Consider the following 25,252-nt stretch of genomic DNA (forward strand, 5'->3'; position numbering starts at 1 on the left):
ATCTGTACCCTTTATTCACAATCCCATTTATGTGATTATCCCAATGAAGAACTTTCCTTATATTACCGTAACACCTAGATACTTATAATGATCCACATAAGTAACTTTCACCTCATCAACGCAGTAATTAAAATTGAGAGGACTTTTCCTACTTGTGAAACTCACAACCTGACTTTTAACCCCGTTTATCATCATACCATTGCCTACTCTCCATCTCACAATATCGAGGTCATTTTGCAGTTGCTCACAATCTTTTAACTTATTTATTACTCTGTGCAGAATAACATCATCTGAATAAAGCCTTATCTCTGATTCCACTTCTTTACTCATATCATTTATATATATATCAGATTATATAAAGGGCCAATAATACTGCTTAGAGGAATTCCCCTCTTAATTATTACAGGGTCAGATAAAGTTTCGCCTACTCTAATTCTCTGAGAACTATTTTCTAGAAATATAGCCACCCATTCAGTCACTTTTTGTCTAGCTCAACTGCACTCATTTTTGCCAGTAGTCTCCCATGATCTACCCTATCAAATACTTTGGATAGGTCAATCGCGGTACAGTCCATTTGACCTACTGAATCGTTGCCTACGACTGAATCCAAGATGTCTGCTACTACAGTATATAGTACTGTATATACAGTATATCTTGCTGGAATCCTACAAGTCGAGATTCAGTGGAATAACTTTTCCTAAACCCGAACAGCCTTCTATCGAACCAGTTATCAATTACGCAAATATCTATATATCTGTATATATAAAATAAGAGTTATGTCTGTACATTCCTCAGAATTTGAAAAGAATGGTATTTCTGTATCGATCATGTCCACAGTAACAAGGAAATGAACTTTTTACTTTTCCGTAATGTCTGTCTGTCTGTCTGTCTGTCTGTCTGTCTGTCTGTCTGTCTGTCTGTCTGTCTGTCTGTCTGTCTGTCTGTCTGTCTGTCTGTCTGTCTGTCTGTCTGTCTGTCTGTACACGCATCACTAGAAAAAGAACTTAATGAAAATCGATATGCAAAGTCGGGGAATAAGTCACTACAATCTAGGCTATAAATAATTTTATTCACGCTGAGTGAAATGGTAGTTTAGGGGTAGGCCTAAAACTTAATTTTCAAATATTTATGTTATTAGTGGTCCTATCTTAATAAAAATTGGTATACAAAGTCGGGGAAAAAGACGCTACAATATAAGCTATAACTAATTTTATTCACGCTGAGTAAAATGGTAGTTTAGGGGAAGGCCTAAAATTAATTCTTAAGTATTTACATTATTAGTGGTCCTATTTCATTGAAAATTGGTATGCGAAGTCAGAGAATAAGCCGCTACAATCTATCCTATAAATAATTTAATTGGCGCTGAGTAAAATGGTAGTTTAGTGGAAGGCATAAAATTTAATTCTCGAATATTTATATTATTAGTGGTCATATTGATAAATACTACATAATCAAAGTTATAAAGAAATTAAATTTCCGACCATTTATATAATACATTTTTACCGTACCGGCTATGATAACACAGATATTCATGAATTTGTATTTTTGTTACCAAGTCCGTATCAACGCCGAGCCACGAGAAAATGGGTTAACAGAATTGAATGAAAATCGGTATATAGAGTCGGGGAATAAGAAACTACAGTCTAAGCTATAAACAATTTTATTCACTCTGGATGAAATTGTAGTTTAGTGGAAGGCGCCTAAAATGTAATTTTTAAACACCTATGTTATTGATCCTATCTAAAAGTACTACATAACAAAAGTTATAGAGAATACAATTTCCGGTCATTTATGTTTTATTCAGTTTTAACGTACCGACTATAATAAGATTGGTATTTCAGAGTGAGAAGAAAACTAAATGTGAAGGCCTACAATATCGAAAGCGCATAACATTGATCAACAATAACATTATATTGAACCCATGACCTTTGTGCCCTAAGAACATTATGCATAGTGTAACAAAATAATTAAAAGTTGGATTCTTGATAGCATGGATTTGACACGTGACGAGGGGGTGATTACCTTCGGTCCCACGCTCTGGAGTACGTGACGTCAACCACACGTGTCGACGGCGGAAGAATCTCAAGTAATTTTTATGAACTATTTCAAAGCGCGTGTACACGGCGTGACCACGCCAAGTCAAAAAATATAGTGCCTATCAAAGGGGGTCAATCATCTCACAAATCGAACCCGTAAAAATTTTAAATGTCCATGAACACTACCGCCAGAAATGTAGCAAGCATGTAGTCACTTTCAAAACTCTTGAAATTACAGTTTAGGTAAGTCAGAAAATTTAGAGAAATTTTCTTGGCGGCAAAGGGAGAGATCCGAAGAGAGGGGGTAACTGCTATAAATATGAAGGGACGCCATGACGAAGCTTCCTTCTCCGGCATTTGTGATACAAAGCGGACGAAATTGTTGAGCTGCTCTGCGAAATCAAATCAACGAAAGTAGACTGAGTTCGGCTGCAGATTTTAGCCATTGCGGCTAAGTCTTGACTCCATGAGGAGATAGTTTTCTTGAGTGAAATAACTGTACCAGATAGGACGGTCAAAGTACTGAAATATTCTAATGTGATTAAGTAATTCGTGTGCGGGAATAATTACAATCCATCGTGTGCGCTCCGCAAACAAGTGAAGGGTATTTCTTTTTTTTTTATGCTTTATTCCAGGAAACCTGAAGAAACATAATGAGATGTACAGCCATGAATGTAAAGATGGCTAAATAAAATGCCAGGGTCACAGGTGAGCCCTAAGATGAATACTGGCGTGACGACATGAGGTACGTGACCTCCCATCTTACTACCTCTTATATCTCGTATCGTGATTTCTAAAAGTGTATTTGAATGGGGATATACGACGCAGTGGTCGCCCTACTAAGTTTTGTAAATGTGAGAGTACGACTAAAAGAGTCATTGGTTTTATTTTCCACTTGGATAAATTTTGAAGTCTTGCGAAAGCCGTATAATGTTGTAAAAAGTTATTGAATAGGGTTCTGAAGTGATATCACGTCCAATGTAGATCGTCATCCGTGTGAGTGTACTGCCTGTATTTTGTGATGTCGAAGTAAGATGTTCATTCGATGTAAATTTCTTCTGTCTGCAATTTGACGTTAATAATAATAATCCATGGTTACTCATTTTCAATCGAGTGGAAGCGCGCTGTCGGGTGAGAGCCAAGGGAGATGAATTTGGTCACGGAGAGAAACGTTTTTCTATGCCCATTTTAAACTGTGTCTGACTGACAATAAAAAGATCTAGTAGAATGTTTCAGTCATTTCTCGTAAAAATCAAGTTATTAAATACGATATCATTTATGCGAAGTTATTCATGAGTAATGCATTGTGCGATATTAGATGTCGGAATTTCTAGGGAGGATTTTATTCCAGTTCTTTGTCGATGATAATTGTGGAGCTGGGAAACAGAGGTTAGTTTTGCGAAACAGGTTGGACCTGTCATTGAAGCCGGGACCCGGAAGCCCGAGGAGTGTTTTATATGAGTTGAGATGAGATGTGCGAATCAGGTTAGAGTCCTGTCATTGAAGCCGGGATATGATAGCCCGAGGAATATTTATAATGTTGAGAATGGAAAGAAATTCATAGAAATCCATAGCGGTATAATTGGCGACGCGTATAATTAGTGTGGGCATCTTGAAGCATATCTGTGCATTTTGTTGGTTAGAATATCGTATTTGTTGAATCATGTCGGCAGAGTTTAAAGGGAGCATTTTGAGAAGTCAGTCATCTGTGAATAAACCAGGTGGTTCCTGTAACTGCCAAGCGAGCATGGGGTGAGAGACCTAAGCGGACAGCGGGGATAATAACGGGAATAGGAGTGGAGTCGTGATTGTACGGTAATTCTCGGCTAGGGGAAACGTTAAAATGCTGGATTTAGTTGAAATTTCATAGCCGGTAATGATCTAAGTATTGTGAAATACTGTAATTGGGGACGTAATGAACATTTGAAACCATGAACTTCGAGTATAAGGAACAGAGTAACCCAATTTCAGGGTTGTCCAAAATATAGAGCGATGGTCGTGATGATCGATTTGTCTGTGAGGGGTGTGCAAAATTTCATAATGGTAATGACGAGATATGGCATCGTAATTATATGGCGAGTTGTTGGTTTGTACGTAGATTATTAGGATATCCAAGTGTTGATAACGGTTAGGATTAGATTAGATTTTAAAGTTTGATATCACGATACGAGATATATATAGCTGGACATGAATGATGTAACAAATTCTTTTCCAGCCAGATAAACATCGCAATATTGAATTCACATCACAGCTGCGTAGAAAGTTGTGAGGAAACCAGAGTCCGCGGAGATAAAATTTACTGTTCTTTAACATTTCGATAAATCATTTAAATTTATTAAATTATTAAATTCAGTGAACCGCATTTTGAAATAACTTTAATCAGCGAATAACTTGGAGATGCATTCTGGAAATTTTAATTTGTTGTCTGGGGAATATTAAAAATAAAGTAAAGATTAAAGGGACATATCCGAAGGAAATGGATTTTACTGCCACAAAGTTTGTGAGCATTGCTATTGTTGTAATTATTGAACTTTGATTGATTGAGCAGTGAATGTGCTGAGGATAGTAAAGTGGAAACTTTGGTCATCAACCGATGTAACTTAATTGTGTTTAGCCTTCAGCCTAGAAACTTGGATGGTCAAGGGGTCATCAACCTCAGTGACTTAGATTAGGGCCATATGCCATCGTAGCATCATTTCCTTGCGGTCATCATCCACAATGACTTTAAAGTAACTTAGAAGATTAGATGTCGGTCCATGACATAGACGCAGGTCACATCGATTCAATTAAGGGTCCATGCCGTAGAACCACTGTGTGGCACACACCGATTGGACGGCCTTAATTATACTCAGAGTCCAGAGTTCGTGTTACGAGGGCTGGACCATAACGAATCACTATGATGGTACATGTGGTCTCACATGGAAGCCGAATTTAAGGATTTCAGGACTTTCCTTTCTTAAATGATTAATAATTGAGACAATGGTTTCTAGTAAGAATGCCCATCAGGCAATTACGTTAAAGTCTCACACCAGTGTTCTGACCATTATGTAAAAATGATTGTGGTGTCCAGTGGATACAGTTGACTTCTATGATACCAATGACAGATTGCTTCAGAATTTCCTGAATAAATAGGAATCTTTTAAACAGACCTTTCATTACAGTAGATAGATTAGAATTAATGAACCCTACCTTTACCTCAGCAAGTGACGAAGAACCCGAAACGACCCAAGAGACAGATCTCATGAACTTTGCTGATAGGTAAGGAAGGTAGGTATCCCTCAATAAGGACCTCAAGGGTTCATTAAAATGGCTTCCAACGTGGTGGCATCAGTCACTTAACGATGGGGCATTAGTCACGATAACGATGAGGGAACCTGTCACGATAACGATAAGGATATTTTGGAAAGATCGTGTACTAGAGGAAATGAGAAATAATGTTGAGGCTATGCCACATTATGGATGATAGAATCGTGCGCCAGAGTTGATAGTGAACTCGAAGAAATAGATAAACGCCCGATGAGTAAGGCTAGGAGATACCACTATGAGAATAATTTATCTACTGAATGAAAGGTATAATTTAAGTGTGTTAGTGTAATTTCCCAAATTTTTGAATACTGGTTTGAGTGTTTTGGCTGATCACTTTGATCGAGTGAACATTGAATTTCACATTTTATTAAATAAAATTTTAGAGAATGTTGCATTAACAGTGTGATGTGTTAGATAGGAGGATGTTGTGATGTTTATCGTTGTAGTCCTATTATACGCCGTTGAAGTCTCGGGCTCACCGATGACCTATCGTTTTCTGTTAAATACAGTATGTTTATGCAGGAGGGAGAATTGGCCCAAGGGCAGTTGGTCCAAATGATCAAGGACTTAAGTGAGGATATTAAATCTATGAGTGTAAGGTTGGAAACAGTGGATAATAAGCTAGAGACAGTGGACAATAAATTAGACAGTGCAGATGTAGAATTAAAAGGTATGAAGGAAGTTGTTCAAAATGTTGACATTAAAGTGCAGGACACTCAGGATAGTTGTAAGGAAGCTAGCGTTGATATTAGGAAGGACATTGGTGACTTAAATGTGAAGGTGGAGCAGAACACTAAAGCACAGGTTGACTTTAAACATGAAATAAATCAGCAGTTCATGGAAACTCGCGAGCTACATCGTGTTCTCAGTGAAAATCAGGACATAATTAGAGGGGACCTCGATAGGCACGTCAACGAAAGTAGGGAACTACATCAGCAGTTGATGTCAGATCAAGCTGAGCTTAAGGCCGATCTGAAGACAGAGGTAGAGAAGTTCAACGTCATGCGTGAAGACGATAAGTCAAAGGTCTTTACAGCAATGAATGAACATAAGGAAATGTTGCGTAAAGAGATAGCCGTCGTAAATGACAAAGTAGACCAGGTAGCCGAAGACGTCAAGGCAACTGTAGACCAGCGTATTGAGGCCATTGACTTTAAATTAATCCAGATGAATAAAGAGGATATGAGAAAATTAGGTACAACTCAGGAAGAAACGGCTAGGAGTATTGAGGAGGTACAAGCAGATATTGAGGAACTAGGAAAGGATCTAGGCGATACAAGGGTAGACCTGTCGAAACAACTTAAAGATACCCAAGATAAGGTCATAACACTGAGCGACGAGTTGACATCTGTTCATGAGGCTCTTAAGGGGGAAGTTAGTGCCCGGAAATTGGAACTGGATGGGTTAGTGAACAATATCGTAGGAGTCCAGGCCAAGATAGAGGAAGTGGTTAGTCAATCTCGCCGCACCTCAGATATGTCGTTCAGTTGCCCTAGCAACGCTAGTAGTCCCATACATCCTGCAGGGAACGGACACTTTGACAATTCTACCCATTCTCAGGGGCAAAACGTCACTAATGTTATAAACATGATTCGTCTTAAGGAAGATCAGCCTAAGAAATTCGATGGCAGTGGTACCCAGACGCCAAAGGGTTTTCTTAGAGAACTTAGAGAGTATATTCGCGATAATAGGATACCTGAAGAGAGGCAACTAAGGACTGTGGAACGGTACCTAGACGGAGTTGCGTCGCTGTGGTTCAAAGGTTTCCGATATAGCTTTGACACGTTCGAGGAATTTCAGACCGCATTTTTGGGCAAATTTTGGAATTCTGAGATTCAGCAGAACCTAAGGCTAGAGTTATATAGTCGCCGGTATAACACAGCAGGACCGCCGAAATTTTCGCTTTACTTTACCGAACAATTAGTTAAGTTCAAGGAACTGGAATCAGCCCCAAGTCAGCAAGAACTGGTTCAGGCTATCCAGAAACAGTTCCCACCGGATATCCAGAGAATATTAATTGCTGCGAAGGTCGAAACCCCGATGCAGGCAGAATTGATATTGCGACAGCTGGACCAGACCCATTCGCATCAATCAGCCCCGCGAATAGTCAGGCATTCAGAGCCCCAGGTGAATGTCGTAAATCACAGCCAGGAGAGCGCGCCAGATAGGGAAGTTTCCCGAGCTCCGAGATATGAGAATGAGGGGCGGCGGTTCGACACCAGGCCATACCAAGGTAGGAAGAACTGGGAATAGCCCAGATACCATCATGAAGAGTGGGACAGACGCCGAGAGCAATGGAGAAGAAACCAGGGTCGATACCAGGGGAACTCAGATCTAAGACGAAGGAACCCACGCGGGAATGAAGGCAACAGAAGAGGGGACGGTTACGAAAATTCCAGACGTTCTGACCGTTGGCACGGGCCTGAAGAGAGAAGGAGAGAAGGGGACCAGTATTTGAGAGAGCTGAGGTCAGGTACCGGACAGGACAAATGGAAGGACAGCATCCAACGAAGGGAAGTCAACACTGACTGTGTAGGAGCTCAAGACATGTCCCATACTGGAGCTATCCGAAAGACCTACCACCAGGATAGGGAATTAAACCCTAACGCGCCTCATTTCGACGAAAATCTGAATTCGTCAAATGAGCGGGGAAAAAAAAACGCCAAATTTCCAGTAGTGGTTACGAGACAGGATTCCCACACACAGCCTGAATATGTTTCTCGCGACGGCTGGATAGTAGCCCAGATTGACTCCTGGATTATACAACCAGATGAATTAGTGGAAGACCACCTCAGACAGGAGGTTAGGAAAATAAGAGAGCTACCAATCATTAATGTCAGGATATGCAACTTTAAGGTGAGCTGTTTATTGGATACAGGCGCCAGCATCAGCTTAATTTCACAAAATTTCTTTAACGAATTGTCTACTCGGAAGAAATTGCCAGAAATTCCTGTAGCAAATATCAAAATTAGAGGAGTCATTCCCGACAAAACTGCCATTTGTAAAACGCAGACATTTTTGGATTTGCAGATAGGAGACATGACATTTTCGCATCCTTTTGTCATAATTTCAAAGCTGCAGTATAATGTTATTCTGGGAGCAGACTTCATTTGTGAAAGTAATGCCGTCATCGATTTAGGAAGGAGAGAGGTGAAATTTAGGAAGGATGACGGACCGGAATTAGTAGCTCTAAACGAAGAATCATTGGGTCAGACTGGGAGAAGAATGTGTGAGGAAGAAGTCCATTTCACTACCGTTTCTAAGGAGACAGAAGAGGAGATAGAACAGGGAACAGAAGAGGTCAACCAGGAAGAGTGGGATGTCCTCGAGACTGAATTGGGAAAGGCTGTAGAAGATTTAATAAATCAGAAAGTATCAGAATGCCCAGGGACGGCGGAAGAGAAGATGAAGTTGAGGGAACTACTTCTCAAATATCAGGATGTATTCGATTCAAAGCCAGGATGCATTCCAAATTTCAAATATGTGTTGGCTGTAAACAGTTGGGAGCCGTTCAAACGTAGGCCGTATCCCATTCCGGAGAAACATCGCCAGGAGGCTGGAAAAATTATTAAAGAGATGGAAGAAAGTGGGTTGATTTCCAAGGCAAATACACCATTCGTTAATTCCTTAGTTACCGTTCAGAAGCCCGACGGGTCCCTGAGGGTATGCTTGGATGCAAGGGTCGTAAATGACAGACTAATCCCTGAAAATGATAGAGCTCCTCCCATCAAAGAAGTTATTAGGAGGTTTAGGGGCAAGCGCCGCTTCACTAATATTGATCTGACCTCGTCGTATCATCATATAATGCTCGATGAGAAGTCAAGATTGTTTACTGGATTCCTGTATGACCAGCACACGTATGTTTTTTACCGTCTCGCGTTTGGGATAAAAAACGCCGGTGCAGCTCTCATACGCGCCCTAGATCGCAACCTCACCGAACAGGTTAAGGCCATAACTACGCGCTATGTCGATGACATATTGCTTTCGTCGAAGGATTTCGAGGAAAATCTTCATCATCTCGAGTTGCTACTCGAAAATCTCAGGGTGGCTGGTTTTAAGATCAACTTGAAAAAATCAAATTTCGGACAGGAGGAAGTTCTCTTCTTAGGACACATCATTGATGGTGAAGGAGTACGCCCTAACCCAGTGAAATTGCAGGCAATTGACAACTTTCCAAGGCCTATCAAGGTAAAGAACGTCCGACAGTTCTTGGGTATGAGTCAATTTTTCAGTGATCATTGCCCAAATTATACGGAGGTTGTGGCTCCATTGCAAGATTTGCTAGTAAAGAACAATCGATGGAAATGGTCTAGGGAACATGAGATTTCTTTTCGGGATACTAAGGAGATGTTAGCTAGAAGTGTGAAGCTAGGGTACCCGAATTTCGATAAGGCCTTTATCTTGCAAACTGATGCTTCCACCGTAGGGATTGGTGCAGTTTTATACCAAGAGGAAGGAGAAGAACCCAAGAAGAAGAACTACTTGGCATTCTTTAGCCGTAAACTTAGGAAACACGAGCTAAAATACAGTGTCACTGAATTAGAAATGCTTGCAATTGTTCAATCACTACAGCACTGGAGAAAGATGATTTTTGGATTCCCTATAACCATTAGGACGGATCACAAGGCCTTGACCTTTGTGATGAAGACGGTAGTTGCTAGCGAGAGAGTAGCTAGGTGGGCACTGTTTATTCAGCAGTTTGATCTGACCATCGAGCACTGTTCAGGAATGTCAAATGTCCTGGCGGATGCCCTAAATCGAAACCCAAACGATAACGAACATGAGGTGAACTTCGTGGAGTTAACTGACGAGGATAGAACCTTTCTAAATGAGCTGACACGCTTGCCAGAATGTCAACGACAGGACCAGTTCTGTGGCAGGTTGATTTCGTTGTTGAAGGGAGAACTTCCACATGACGACCCAGGACGTGGAGAAGTTGAGAAGCTAGCTGAGAGCTATTTGTTTGTCGACAACACCTTGTTGAAGTTCGTAGACCAGGATCACACTAAATCTCGAATTGTGGTACCACCACCACTTAGGAAGGGTCTTATATGGCATACCCATAGGATAACCGGTCATGGTGGGATTGACAAGGTCACCGCCACCCTTCAGGAAACGTTCACTTGGGTTCATCTACGAGAAGACGTGAGAAGCCTTGTAATTACATGTGACACATGCCAGAGGGTTAAGGCGAACCCGTACCTCATTCGACAGGCGCCGATACCTCTCTTACCAGCTAAACCTCGTGAATTGTTCGCGATGGATATTTACGGAGTCCTTCCCAAGTCACGTAGAGGGAATAGATACGTCTTGGTAACCGTGGACGTATTCTCTAAGTTCACATCGTTATGTCCATTACAGAAAGCAAACACTAAATTGGTATTAAGAGCTATAAATAGGACCATAATTCCAGCTATGGGGAAGCCCATGTTTTTATTAACGGACCACGGCACACAATTTACCTCAGCTCAATTTAAACAGGAGTTGCAAAGGCTTGAAATTCGACATATTCTTAGTTCAGTTCGCCATCCGGAGGGAAACCCGTCAGAGCGAATTATGCAGGTCATCGCGAAGTTCTGTCGGATCTTCTGTGCTCAAGAGCATTGGAGATGGATGGATGTGTTACCTATCATAGAAGATTGCGTGAATAACACAATCCACGAATCTATAGGGTGCGTCCCAAATGTGGTTCATTCCAATATTTATCCTCTGAGACCATGGCACGCAGTGGTGAAGTGTCCGAGCGACCCACGGCCGACTCAAGCGATGCGCATTGAAGAGACAGCTAGGCATCTTCGTCAGCAAGCTGACCGACGTTTGAGACGCGTCAAAAATAAAAGATTTCATCGGCCCTTGAAAGAAGGCGAATATGTGCTTGTTCGTAAACCCGCTCTTTCAAAACCTGAGGACAAGTATTACGCGAAGTTTGCACCGTTGTATATGGGTCCATTTAAAGTCATCCAGAGTTTCCGAAATAATTCCTATAAAATCCAGTCGTTAGATGGACGCTCTGAGGCTATTTTCAATGCAGCCAACTTGAAGGTTTATCGCAAACCTGAAGATATGGCGGACCAGGAAGTTAACCTCATTGAATCAGTGGTGGATCAAGGTGTGGAACCGCTCGAAGAAAAGCAGGATGACCCACTGAAACGATGTAGGGAATGCAGGCAAGTCCCAGACTCTGTGATATTGAGAGCATTTGAGGAGTATCGGAATCTTACAGAGAAAATCTCGATAGAACAGGGAGAATTTGAGGAAGGTTCTGAGAAAGAAGACTTTGACAGCGAGGAGGACTTTGACGGCGAGGAAGGGATAAATAGCTCGGTCGAAAATTCAGTGGAGAACTACCAGGAAGCTGAAGGCATCAACCAGTATCCGCACACCAGAAGATGACCAACTGCATAAGAGAGAAGAAAGGAATTTACGTTCAAAGGTCATGTTTCATCAGACGTCAAAATTAGAAATTTCGCCATCTGGAGTATTTAAAGGAAATTCCTTGTCACTGTGCGAAAGGAATTCGTGTCTTGGGGGAAATATGAACCCATGACCTTTGTGCCCTAAGAACATTATGCATAGTGTAACAAAATAATTAAAAGTTGGATTCTTGATAGCATGGATTTGACACGTGACGAGGGGGTGATTACCTTCGGTCCCACGCTCTGGGGTACGTGACGTCAACCACACGTGTCGACGGCGGAAGAATCTCAAGTAATTTTTATGAACTATTTCAAAGCGCGTGTACACGGCGTGACCACGCCAAGTCAAAAAATATAGTGCCTATCAAAGGGGGTCAATCATCTCACAAATCGAACCCGTAAAAATTTTAAATGTCCATGAACACTACCGCCAGAAATGTAGCAAGCATGTAGTCACTTTCAAAACTCTTGAAATTACAGTTTAGGTAAGTCAGAAAATTTAGAGAAATTTTCTTGGCGGCAAAGGGAGAGATCCGAAGAGAGGGGGTAACTGCTATAAATATGAAGGGACGCCATGACGAAGCTTCCTTCTCCGGCATTTGTGATACAAAGCGGACGAAATTGTTGAGCTGCTCTGCGAAATCAAATCAACGAAAGTAGACTGAGTTCGGCTGCAGATTTTAGCCATTGCGGCTAAGTCTTGACTCCATGAGGAGATAGTTTTCTTGAGTGAAATAACTGTACCAGATAGGACGGTCAAAGTACTGAAATATTCTAATGTGATTAAGTAATTCGTGTGCGGGAATAATTACAATCCATCGTGTGCGCTCCGCAAACAAGTGAAGGGTATTTCTTTTTTTTTATGCTTTATTCCAGGAAACCTGAAGAAACATAATGAGATGTACAGCCATGAATGTAAAGATGGCTAAATAAAATGCCAGGGTCACAGGTGAGCCCTAAGATGAATACTGGCGTGACGACATGAGGTACGTGACCTCCCATCTTACTACCTCTTATATCTCGTATCGTGATTTCTAAAAGTGTATTTGAATGGGGATATACGACGCAGTGGTCGCCCTACTAAGTTTTGTAAATGTGAGAGTACGACTAAAAGAGTCATTGGTTTTATTTTCCACTTGGATAAATTTTGAAGTCTTGCGAAAGCCGTATAATGTTGTAAAAAGTTATTGAATAGGGTTCTGAAGTGATATCACGTCCAATGTAGATCGTCATCCGTGTGAGTGTACTGCCTGTATTTTGTGATGTCGAAGTAAGATGTTCATTCGATGTAAATTTCTTCTGTCTGCAATTTGACGTTAATAATAATAATCCATGGTTACTCATTTTCAATCGAGTGGAAGCGCGCTGTCGGGTGAGAGCCAAGGGAGATGAATTTGGTCACGGAGAGAAACGTTTTTCTATGCCCATTTTAAACTGTGTCTGACTGACAATAAAAAGATCTAGTAGAATGTTTCAGTCATTTCTCGTAAAAATCAAGTTATTAAATACGATATCATTTATGCGAAGTTATTCATGAGTAATGCATTGTGCGATATTAGATGTCGGAATTTCTAGGGAGGATTTTATTCCAGTTCTTTGTCGATGATAATTGTGGAGCTGGGAAACAGAGGTTAGTTTTGCGAAACAGGTTGGACCTGTCATTGAAGCCGGGACCCGGAAGCCCGAGGAGTGTTTTATATGAGTTGAGATGAGATGTGCGAATCAGGTTAGAGTCCTGTCATTGAAGCCGGGATATGATAGCCCGAGGAATATTTATAATGTTGAGAATGGAAAGAAATTCATAGAAATCCATAGCGGTATAATTGGCGACGCGTATAATTAGTGTGGGCATCTTGAAGCATATCTGTGCATTTTGTTGGTTAGAATATCGTATTTGTTGAATCATGTCGGCAGAGTTTAAAGGGAGCATTTTGAGAAGTCAGTCATCTGTGAATAAACCAGGTGGTTCCTGTAACTGCCAAGCGAGCATGGGGTGAGAGACCTAAGCGGACAGCGGGGATAATAACGGGAATAGGAGTGGAGTCGTGATTGTACGGTAATTCTCGGCTAGGGGAAACGTTAAAATGCTGGATTTAGTTGAAATTTCATAGCCGGTAATGATCTAAGTATTGTGAAATACTGTAATTGGGGACGTAATGAACATTTGAAACCATGAACTTCGAGTATAAGGAACAGAGTAACCCAATTTCAGGGTTGTCCAAAATATAGAGCGATGGTCGTGATGATCGATTTGTCTGTGAGGGGTGTGCAAAATTTCATAATGGTAATGACGAGATATGGCATCGTAATTATATGGCGAGTTGTTGGTTTGTACGTAGATTATTAGGATATCCAAGTGTTAATAACGGTTAGGATTAGATTAGATTTTAAAGTTTGATATCACGATACGAGATATATATAGCTGGACATGAATGATGTAACAAATTCTTTTCCAGCCAGATAAACATCGCAATATTGAATTCACATCACAGCTGCGTAGAAAGTTGTGAGGAAACCAGAGTCCGCGGAGATAAAATTTACTGTTCTTTAACATTTCGATAAATCATTTAAATTTATTAAATTATTAAATTCAGTGAACCGCATTTTGAAATAACTTTAATCAAGCGAATAACTTGGAGATGCATTCTGGAAATTTTAATTTGTTGTCTGGGGAATATTAAAAATAAAGTAAAGATTAAAGGGACATATCCGAAGGAAATGGATTTTACTGCCACAAAGTTTGTGAGCATTGCTATTGTTGTAATTATTGAACTTTGATTGATTGAGCAGTGAATGTGCTGAGGATAGTAAAGTGGAAACTTTGGTCATCAACCGATGTAACTTAATTGTGTTTAGCCTTCAGCCTAGAAACTTGGATGGTCAAGGGGTCATCAACCTCAGTGACTTAGATTAGGGCCATATGCCATCGTAGCATCATTTCCTTGCGGTCATCATCCACAATGACTTTAAAGTAACTTAGAAGATTAGATGTCGGTCCATGACATAGACGCAGGTCACATCGATTCAATTAAGGGTCCATGCCGTAGAACCACTGTGTGGCACACACCGATTGGACGGCCTTAATTATACTCAGAGTCCAGAGTTCGTGTTACGAGGGCTGGACCATAACGAATCACTATGATGGTACATGTGGTCTCACATGGAAGCCGAATTTAAGGATTTCAGGACTTTCCTTTCTTAAATGATTAATAATTGAGACAATGGTTTCTAGTAAGAATGCCCATCAGGCAATTACGTTAAAGTCTCACACCAGTGTTCTGACCATTATGTAAAAATGATTGTGGTGTCCAGTGGATACAGTTGACTTCTATGATACCAATGACAGATTGCTTCAGAATTTCCTGAATAAATAGGAATCTTTTAAACAGACCTTTCATTACAGTAGATAGATTAGAATTAATGAACCCTACCTTTACCTCAGCAAGTGACGAAGAACCCGAAACGACCCAAGAGACAGATCTCATGAACTTTGCTGATAGGTAAGGAAGGTAGGTATCCCTCAATAAGGACCTCAAGGGTTCAATATTGATCATTGTTTGTTGTGATGTTCTTTGTCTCTTACGCTGCCTCTCAACTCCGATAGATGGGATTACTGTTGCGTACCGAGTATAATAGCCTGACTGAATATTGGAGGAAAATAGCCGGGGAGTTATAAAACTTTCTTCTTTAGCATGCCGTTCCTCTGGTTCATACATTTTCTGATACAGTTGGTACGTAACACACTGGTTCATCATAGGATTCCAGCTATTCGATCTCTACTCTGACGCGCTGTTTTGAATGAGCAGTGGGCATACTTAAGGCAGAGGCTCACTTAGTAGAGTAGAAGTAGTATGGTTGGTCTATAATAACAATTAGAGCTATTCCAAATTATAGCACCACAATTCACTAAATAACTCAAAATTCAACCCTGAAAAAGGCCGTTTCTTATGAAAAGCTTCTTCCTTTTCATTTTTATTAAATTCTACATTCATTTTATTCCAAATTAGCAGTAAAGGTGGGGTTTCTCCTCTGGTTTGGAGGAAAAATTTGCCTCCAAGTCAGATAGATTTTTCCGCTGCCAGTGTAGTGAATTGATACTTTCAGACTCATCGGGGTATTCCTAGGAAACAGGTTAGTAAAAGGGCATAGTTTTTGCCCTGGGAGTCGCCACTATTCGACCCCCTCCCTGCAGAAAGGGGAGTGTTCACGGCTCACGGCAGCCTGCGGCCTGGTCATTCCAGCTTTGGAACTTTGGACTGTTAGATCGGCAGCTTAGTCCTGTTCGTTAAAAGTGAGAAAATGTGTGGTTTTTCATTTGATCGAATGTTTCATATGAGAGCACTGCTTTTGATCGCTCCATTCCTACTGACGTCATTGTAATGTATGTTAATTTCAGTTGGGAAAACATCTTTTGGAGGATGTAAAAAGGCAGTTGGAGCGTACGTGTCTACCATTATAATGAAATCTCCCCAACCTGGTTGTGACTGATGGTATGCACGCGGGTTTACCATTACAGTGAAAATTCCTTAACTCCGTCTTCATACGAGAAAAGATGTTTCGTGACTTCCCCGTCGCATTTCTAGGGTAACGTTAAGAACTATGCAATTTTATACAATCTTGCTCACAACGTGTACACTACCTAACCTAGAATTCTGTATACAGTGTAGAATTCCGTAGCGAAGCACGGGTACATCAGCTTCTTCTTCGTATTTTCCCGTTCTGAAAAAGTCTCTTTCATTTCTCTCTGTCCCAAACGGCGTTTTCTCTTAACTTCTTTTACCCGAGACCCTTACCCTACCTCTCTCCCTCCTACCTTCCACCTCCATGTCAAGCATTCTCCTTCCCACATAATTCTCATCCCTACGCTTAACGTGGCCATACCAGAATAAGCGTCTTTCTTGGACCTTCCTATAGATATTTCAGTCACTTTAACGCTGCCTCGAGTATACGAGTCCTTGATGTGGTCTTTAATCGTAAACCCACACATCCATCTCAGCATCTTCATTTCATATACTTCCAGCTGTTTACATTGTGACTGCACTGTTGGTCAAGTTTCTGCACCATTAACATTACAGGTCTCACCGCACACTTATAGGCTTTCCTCTTTGTTCGGATATTTAGTCTACTGTCACAGAGGACAACAGACAACCTTTTCCAGTTAGACTAGTCAGCCTGGATTCGGCGTGTAATTTCTAGATCTAGATTACCATCAGCAGACATAGTGGCTTCTAAGTATTTGAAACTGTTCCTTACATGCATTGCATGTAAGCTTTGGGAAAGCATTCTGATTATATTAGACATGTTTGCGAAATTAATAACTGGTTTGATAGAAGGCAGTTTGGGTTTAGGAAATGTTATTCCACTGAAGCTCAACATGTAGAATTCCAGCAAGATATAACAGATATCCCGGATTCAGGAGGTCAAATGGACTGTATCGCGATTGACCTATCTAAGGCATTTGATAGGGTGGATCATGGGAGACTACTGGCAAAAATGAGTGCAATTGGACTTCCCAAAAGAGTGGCTGAACGGGTGGCTCTGTTCCTAGAAAATAGAACACCGAGCTCGATAGCTGCAGTCACTTAAATGCGGCCAGTATCCAGTAATCGGGAGATAGTGGGTTCGAGCCCCACTGTCGGCAGCCCTGAAGATGGTTTTCCGTGGTTTCCCATTTTCACACCAGGCAAATGCCGGGGCTGTATCTTAATTAAGGCCACGGCCGCTTCCTTCCACTTCCTAGGCCTTTCCTATCCCATCGTCATCAAGGAGCTGATTTTCTTAGATTTTCAGATGAAATGAAATGACTTATGGCTTTTAGTGCCGAGATATCCCAGGACGGGTTCGGCTCGCCAGGTGCAGGTCTTTCTATTTGACTCCAGTAGGCGACCTGCGCGTCGTGATGAGGATGAAGTGATGATGAAGACGACATATACACCCAGCCCCCGTACCATTGGAATTAACCAATTAAGGTTAAAATCCTCGACCCGGCCGGGAATCGAACCCGGGACCCTCTGAATCGAAGGCCAGTACGCTGACCGTTCAGCCAACGAGTCGGACAGCAGAGCATAGATAATATCACAGTAGGAGATCGGCAGCAGTTTTACACAGATGGGGAGGCTGAACTCATGGCTCACTTATTATTATTATTATTATTATTATTATTATTATTATTATTATTATTATTATTATTATTATTATTATTATTATTATTATTTTCAGATAGAACATCCATTGTCAGTTGCTATTATGCCACCAAAATGTAAATCTCAGAAGTCTCTAGTTTTGTTGCTAAATCGAAATACACCAACAAATATGTAAAAAATGAATGATACAATGTATTTTCATTAACTTACGTATTTGATTCCATGCCAGAAATGCTATCTCGGTAAGAATCCACGCACTCTGCAGTACTGGGGTTAGACGGACTTGGGAATGTCTGCAAATACTTCCCACCTGTTTTTACTAGCTGAAGCACATGTGAAAGTTCGTACAAAAGACAGTATTTTCCGAACAACTTTAACAAATTTTGTGCTATCTGTACAGCATTTAAAGTGCTGAGTCCTAGACGATTTCGAAATTCTGTTTTTACAATGTACAATTACTTGAAAAATATGAAAACTATTAAAGTCGCTCGCTACTTTTGTCGTTATTTTTCCATTTTTCTCATAATGTCGCTAGTTTTCTTGCTAGGCGCTAAAACTTATTTTTAAACATTTCAAACTCTTGTCGCTGAGTTGGAAACACTCAATAAACTGGTCAGGAAAGTGATCGTCACATTACGACTTGTCAAAACTTCCTTTCTTTATCATGAATTCCTGATTCCTGATTCCAGAACTGGAAAAGATCCACCAGAAAGAGCACGATTTGTTCCGGCCGATTTCCAACAAACGAGTAGTGTTGCAATCTTTGGCTGGGAAGCTGGGAGACGAGCTGCTTGACTAAGCGGTATGTATCGAGCTGGTAATGGAGAGATGGCATGGAATGACAATAGTGGACGAATAAACTTCACTGGATTTTTTTAAAGTCGGAAGGATCATAATTATATGAAGATAAAGTTGGAACTCAAGGGGACAAATAGGGACAAATAATTGTTTATAGGAAGAGGAATAATTTGGGACCGGAATCATTCATCTAGGGAGATATTCCATTAATTTCCAACTTCTGAAATTATTTAGGAAAAGAACAGGTAAACAACTGACCGGGGATCTGCTACTTGGGAGATAGCCCTAAATGCAGATCGGTAGTGATTGATTGATTGATTGATTGATTGATTGATTGATTGATTGATTGATTGATTGATTGATTGATTGATTGATTGATTGATTGATTGATTGATTGATTGATTGATTGATTGATTGATTGATTGATTTTCATTGATCTGACGCCTAAGGTACGAATTTGTATTTGTAAGATGACACACTCAATTCTCTCATCACCAGTTCCAGGGATATCTTGCATACCGTACCATAGTTTGTTTCACTAACGACCCGCCATTTTGTTTTCTTCACATTATTTGATTATAACTCGAAACTGGTATTTTTCGTTTGTAGTACAAGCGGACTACAAAAGTGATGCTCGCCTAATTTTGCTTTGCATCATTTGTTACACTCTGCCAAAACTTCTTAACTGTTATTTAGCATGGGCTCTCCTAATGTCTTAAAATTCAATAAAAGAGGATATTTTCATTTTCTTTCAAAACTACCGTGTGTTATCTTCCCTTTTTCTGTCTTCACAGGTACCTGAAAGTATAAAAGATGCAGATTTTCCTGAGAATTCGAAGCGAGACGCTAGAAATTTCTGCCGCAATCCTACAGGTGAAACTGAGGGCCCTTGGTGCTATACATTGGATGAGGAAGTAATGACCGATGTGTGTGATGTGCCCATTTGTATGTACAAAAGTAAGTAAAATGTAATTTATCATCTCCTTTCACTATCAGAGACATCTTCTAAACAAGTTGTCAGAAGAAAAAAAAAAAAAAAAAAAAAACCAGGTGGGGCAGGTGAGAGACTTCTGCTGGATTTCTATGACAACATCGCACTGTCTTGTTTGGCTGGTCGCCTAGCGATTTACTGTAGAAGGGCCGAAAATGCGCGAACTGTCCTATCATTTGATATCACTCCGTGCCACTTGGCGCGTGCGCTTGTATAAGTCGTATGATTCCGTGCGGTTAGGATTCGTGATGGTGAAGTATAAGAAAGTCCGACTCCTTGGCTGAATGGTCAGCGTTGAGGTCTTCTGATCAGAGGGCCCCGGATTTGAGTTCAATTTCCGGGCTGATCGGGGATTTTAATCGCGTGTGATTAATTATTCTGGCCCGGGAACTGAATGTTTGTGATTGTCCCAACCCTGCCCTCTTTATATTCAGACAACACACTACATTACCAATCACCAGATAACACGCAGTAGTGATTACGTCTCTCCACATAGGCTTGATGTCAGGAAAATAGGGCAAACGCAGTTCGCACCCGTGAACCCACAAGTGTGGGAAAAGTGGTGGTAGATGAAGAATAAGAAGTCTGGGGAAACCAAACCGAAGGTCAGCGTGGCCGAGGACAAGGAAAGTGTTCGTGGATGAGAAACTTAAAAGACTGGTCAGAACAACATTCCCATGCCCTTCTGACGGCGGCAGATGATCGTGCAGATTTCACCAAGATTGTGTCCAACCTTCACTGATGTAGAAGGCACTAAAAGAAGAAGCAGTAGTCTGAGAAGAGTTATGATGACACATTTAAACCTCATTCCAATTCATTTTTCCAGTGATGCCGAACCAGTAATGTTGTAAAATATGATTTTCCGTGGTTTCCCATTTTCGCACCAAAGATACCTTAATTACGGTCACGGCCACTTCCTTTCCACTCTTAGCCCTTTCCTGTCCCAACGTCGCCATAAGACGTATCTGTGTCGGCGCGTCGTAAAGCAAATTGTAAAAGAAAAAAAAACTGAATCTCTTACGAGGGGCTGTTCTTGCTGAAGTAGTAGGCCTACTCACCGCCTTGCACTAGACTTGGGATCATAAGTGTCTCTTGAATGAGACGTTTCCCGCTTTGATAGCCAACCAGTATTTTATGGCGCATTAATTCCGGCAGAATATATGTGATTCAGAACTGCATGTTGACTTCACTGGAGATAATGGTAATGGGTCACTGAATACAAAATGACTGTTCAGAAATCTCAAGCCGTAGAGTGAGGACAGATCTCATAGAACCTATGCTAATTTTATTCCAATCTAACGACACTGTAATATGCCTTAACAAAAGATATTACTCACAGTATGAACCGTAATCCAATATCCATCGAATTACAGTTCGATAGAGGCTCGGTAATTTGTAGGGATGAGAGCCCAACACTGTTTGAGATAACAGGCGTGAATTCGAGAGATAGTGTGTTCCAACCCCAAGTTGACAGCCCTGAAAATGGTTTTCCGTGGTTTCCCATTTTCACACTAGGCAAATGCTGAGGCTGTACCTTAATTAAGGTCACGGTCGCATCCTGCCCACCCCTAGCCCTTTCCTATTTCATCGTTGCCATAAGACCTATCTGTGCCGGTGCGACGTAAAGCAACTTGCAAAAAACACATTAAAAAATAACAGGCTTCTTTAGAAGTCGTAATTTTCAGCGTTTCCTAGTGTGAAGTTAAAATAATAACTATGGCCTTTCAATCTATTAACACGTGATAAAGTTCCAAATGTGTAAAAGTTTATTTATCATACTCTGTTAGAGAAGTGTACAGATATTGTACGTGCATAGTTTCATATTCCTAGCGCATCGAGAAGTTGGTGACAATTCTCGGAAGACTCACAGCCAGGCAGAAAGTGTCATACACATATAGTATGTTCCCAAACATGCGGGAATTAATCGAGGAATGAATTATGGAAATAATTGCCAACCCGTGTTTTATGTCGCCTTAATTCCGGCAGAATATATGTGATTCAAAACTGCATGTTGACTTCACTGGAGATAATGGTAAGGGGTCACTGAATACAAAATGACTGTTCAGAAACCTCAAGCCGTAGAGTGAGGAAAAGTCTCATAGAACCTATGCTAATTCTATTCCTATCTAACGACACTGTAATAAGCCTTAACAGAAGATATTGCTCACAGTATGAACCGTAATCCAACATCGATCGAATTACAGTTCGATAGAGGATGCTGCGATAGTTCCTGGGAGTCATAATGCTGGATTATACAGGATTATTTCCGTATACGTATGCCACTTTGTGCCTGGTTGTGAGTACACCCCAAAACAACACAACACAAAATGTTCCTATGAACATCTGCCCTACGGTCGATCTTTCACGAGCTATTTTAGTTATTAGATAGAATGTAGGTAGAGTTCGTATGTAGGATTAAGTTTGGAGGCAGGCATGCCGTTACGGATATTCGATCCTCTGTGGGTGGGGGAGGTAGAATAATACCCACGGTATCCCCTGCCTGTCGTAAAAGACGACTAAACGGGGCCCCAGGGGCTCTGAACTTTGGAGCGTGGGTTGGCGACCATGGGGCCCTTAGCTGAGTCCTGGCTTCCACTTACTTGTGCCAGGCTCCTCACTGTCATCTCTCCTATCCGACCTCTCTTGGTCAACTCTTGATCTTTTCTGACCTCGACGGTATTACGTATGGACGCCTAGGGAGTCTCTCATTTTCACGCCCTTCGTGGCCCTTGTCTTCCTTTGGCCGATACCTTCATTTTTCGAAGTGTCGGACCCCTTCCATTTTTTCTCTCTGATTAGTGTTATATAGAGGATGGTTGCCCAGCTGTACTTCCTCTTAAAACAATAATCACCACCACCGCCACTTATGGATATTCGGCAGCGTGTGGAACAAGGTTGCCATCGAATACATGCAATGCTTGCAGTGTTCGAACGTGTCCGACAAGAAAATTAATGAGGTGGCATGTTCAGGTGTGCATTCAGGCGCTTGGTGGACATTTGACTATTTCTTGTATTAGAATGCAGTATCGCCACTGGCACACCAACATGGCGACAGCTACTCGACGTGGATGTGTGTGCCATGTAAGGCTTTTACCAATACTTCTCGTACAAAGTTTTAAAGTCTGTAACGCGTAAATTGATCGACGTCTGGTACAAGGTGTCCTCGGTTTCCATAGGATTCCGTTGGGCTTGAAATCCAAAGCAGACCGCTCGGTCGTGCACACAGTAGCACTGCATGGGGGTAAGATGTTAGCCTATGTACAATAAAATGGCATGAGCACATGAAGATGCTGCGATAGTCTCTGGGAGTCATAATGCTGGATTATACAGGGTTATTCACCTAAGCTCTTACACTAAAATAACGTCTAATTCGCTGAGGATGTCCATATTCTGTTCTCATGTTTTTAAATAGTATTAAGGGAGTCATGCAACATTGTGCTATATGTTTGCGTGGAATCATTAATAACGGAGATATCGACACCAACTTTGTTTTCTTAAATATAACTATAGTAATTTTTGCCGCTAACAGAAAAGTTCGAACTGTTACAAATTCAGACATGCAATTAAATAGTACATGGGACAGTAATCAAGAGCATTTTAATCAAAGGCCACTACGCTGACCATTTTGCCAAGGAGCTGGACTGGTGTTGGCTTTGTAAGCAATGCAATTATTTCTACTAACGTGTAGGAAGCTGAGAATGTTCTGTGTTACTGATCATGTCTTCTACCTGCTAGTTTCTCTGAAGCTCGACAGTGCACATATTAGCGATTCTTCGACTGCTTACATGGCCGCATGGCGTGTATAATGTTCTTACGTGGTTATGTGACTGTCAACTCTCTTGAAGCCCTCATCGGTAGTTCCTCGAAGGGCTGAGTCAGACAGACTGGGGTTGTCCCTTTCGTTTGGTGTCTCCATGAATTTTTTGGAAGGCCGTACCCTGAAAATACTATAACTTCATCATCAAGTATATAAAAGCAGGCTCTCCTCAGAGAGGTTGTTTTGTCAAGATAATGGTAATGGGACACTGAATACAAAATGACTGTTCAGAAACCTCAAGCCGTAGAGTGAGAACAGGTCTCATAGAACCTATGTAATTTTATTCCTATCTAACGACACTGTAATATCCCTTAACATATGTGTGATGAGTAGTCAGTTACGAGTATTGAGCTGAGAGTTCAGTGTGCAAAGCGGTCACGTGAGTTGATTGAGCGAGTTATCGGTCTTGTCCGGTGTCGAGCCAGGGTTACAGTCGTCATGCGTTGTAATAGCCAACAGACATTCAATCGAACCTGACTACAAGGAACAAGTAGTGCGTGACGTGACTGTGGTGCGTGTGTAGCGAAGTGAAATTAAAAGGTGAAACCTGTCAGTCAAGGCTACGGAAGATCGCTCGTTCCAGGTAAAGATTGTCAACCGAAGACTCGCTGTGAGGACAAGAGCATTTTGTAAATAGCCAGTAATTAATCACGCGTTGTCATTCATTTTCGAGAATAAGTGTGTGTGTGTGTGTGTGTGCGCGCGTGTACACTGAGTGGGTCATCCTCGATTAAATTAGTTCAATAAAACAGTCAGTGTAAAAATGTTATAAGTCTAGGGTTTTAGTGTTTAGTGAGTGCAAAACTGACGAATCTCATTGTGTTATAGAACAGTTATTAAACATTCTTACGGCAACCGAAATTACAACCTAAAAGAGGAAATTGTGATCTCGGAAGACCTGCTCCATCGTTACTAAATTTAACCAACGAAACAAAAGCATGTGTGGGACATTTTAATGTGAAGTGGTATTCAAATGACGCGTGACTTCTTGTCTGCATAGGTTAGCCGCCCTTTTCAACTGGTCGTGCCTGCTATTCTCAAATAAACATAAGGTTTGGACAACTAAATGGGTGGGTGACATAAACGATTACCATATCTTTTGAAAGGTGTGGGAATCCAACTGACGACTCCATTGGCACACGGGGGCAAAACGCTGGTAATTTCACAATTGAACAAGCCTAAGGAGCTTGAATATTTTAACATTTGCAATCGATAAAATTTAATGTTTTCCTTCGGAGGATTTCATTTTTGATATAACCAATATATTGTCAGCTGTTTAATAGATGCCGTGCGTTTTCCGACTGAGCAATAACTCCCTTTCTGTGGACACGAGAAAAACAGCGACTCGGAGAACCGCAGACGCAGGTCCTGGACAGGGTAGATGTGGTTGACATCTGGAGGTTGATCCCAGACAGCTATTTCTTGAGGATTGATGGAAGCCCATTACTCCCGAAGTGTTGCCTCCAACGTGGGGACGGGTGCGTAGGCGACGAACTGCCTGGTAGGAGGTGAGGAAGACCGCTCGTTCCAGTGTTGCAGCGGCACCCCCCCCCCCCCCCTCCGACCAGGGGGCCCTATGCACCCAATGATGTGGCCGTGACATGATGTTAGTGGTCCATATTATTGTGACCACCCGTGGCCTCTGCCGCTTGCCGACTGTCAGCCCCTCTCGGGGTGAGCCTCCTTATATAGTTGTAATGTGATGAGAAATTGTCCAGCACTTTTATGCGGTGGCGATGTTTGGC

At 41.4% G+C, this 25,252-nt stretch overlaps 1 protein-coding gene across 1 annotated transcript in view; it reads left to right on the plus strand.

The window, feature by feature from the left end:
* The window catches only part of LOC136866796 (uncharacterized), a 382,310-nt gene that overhangs the window by 13,818 nt on the left and 343,240 nt on the right, over window positions 1-25,252 (plus strand). Inside the window, exon 2 of the mRNA XM_068226847.1 lies at window positions 19,494-19,656. Coding sequence (XP_068082948.1) covers window positions 19,494-19,656 — 163 coding nt within the window. The remainder of the gene's footprint in view (window positions 1-19,493; window positions 19,657-25,252) is intronic.

The sequence above is a fragment of the Anabrus simplex genome, chromosome 3 (assembly GCF_040414725.1).
Source record: "Anabrus simplex isolate iqAnaSimp1 chromosome 3, ASM4041472v1, whole genome shotgun sequence".
NCBI lineage: Eukaryota > Metazoa > Arthropoda > Insecta > Orthoptera > Tettigoniidae > Anabrus > Anabrus simplex.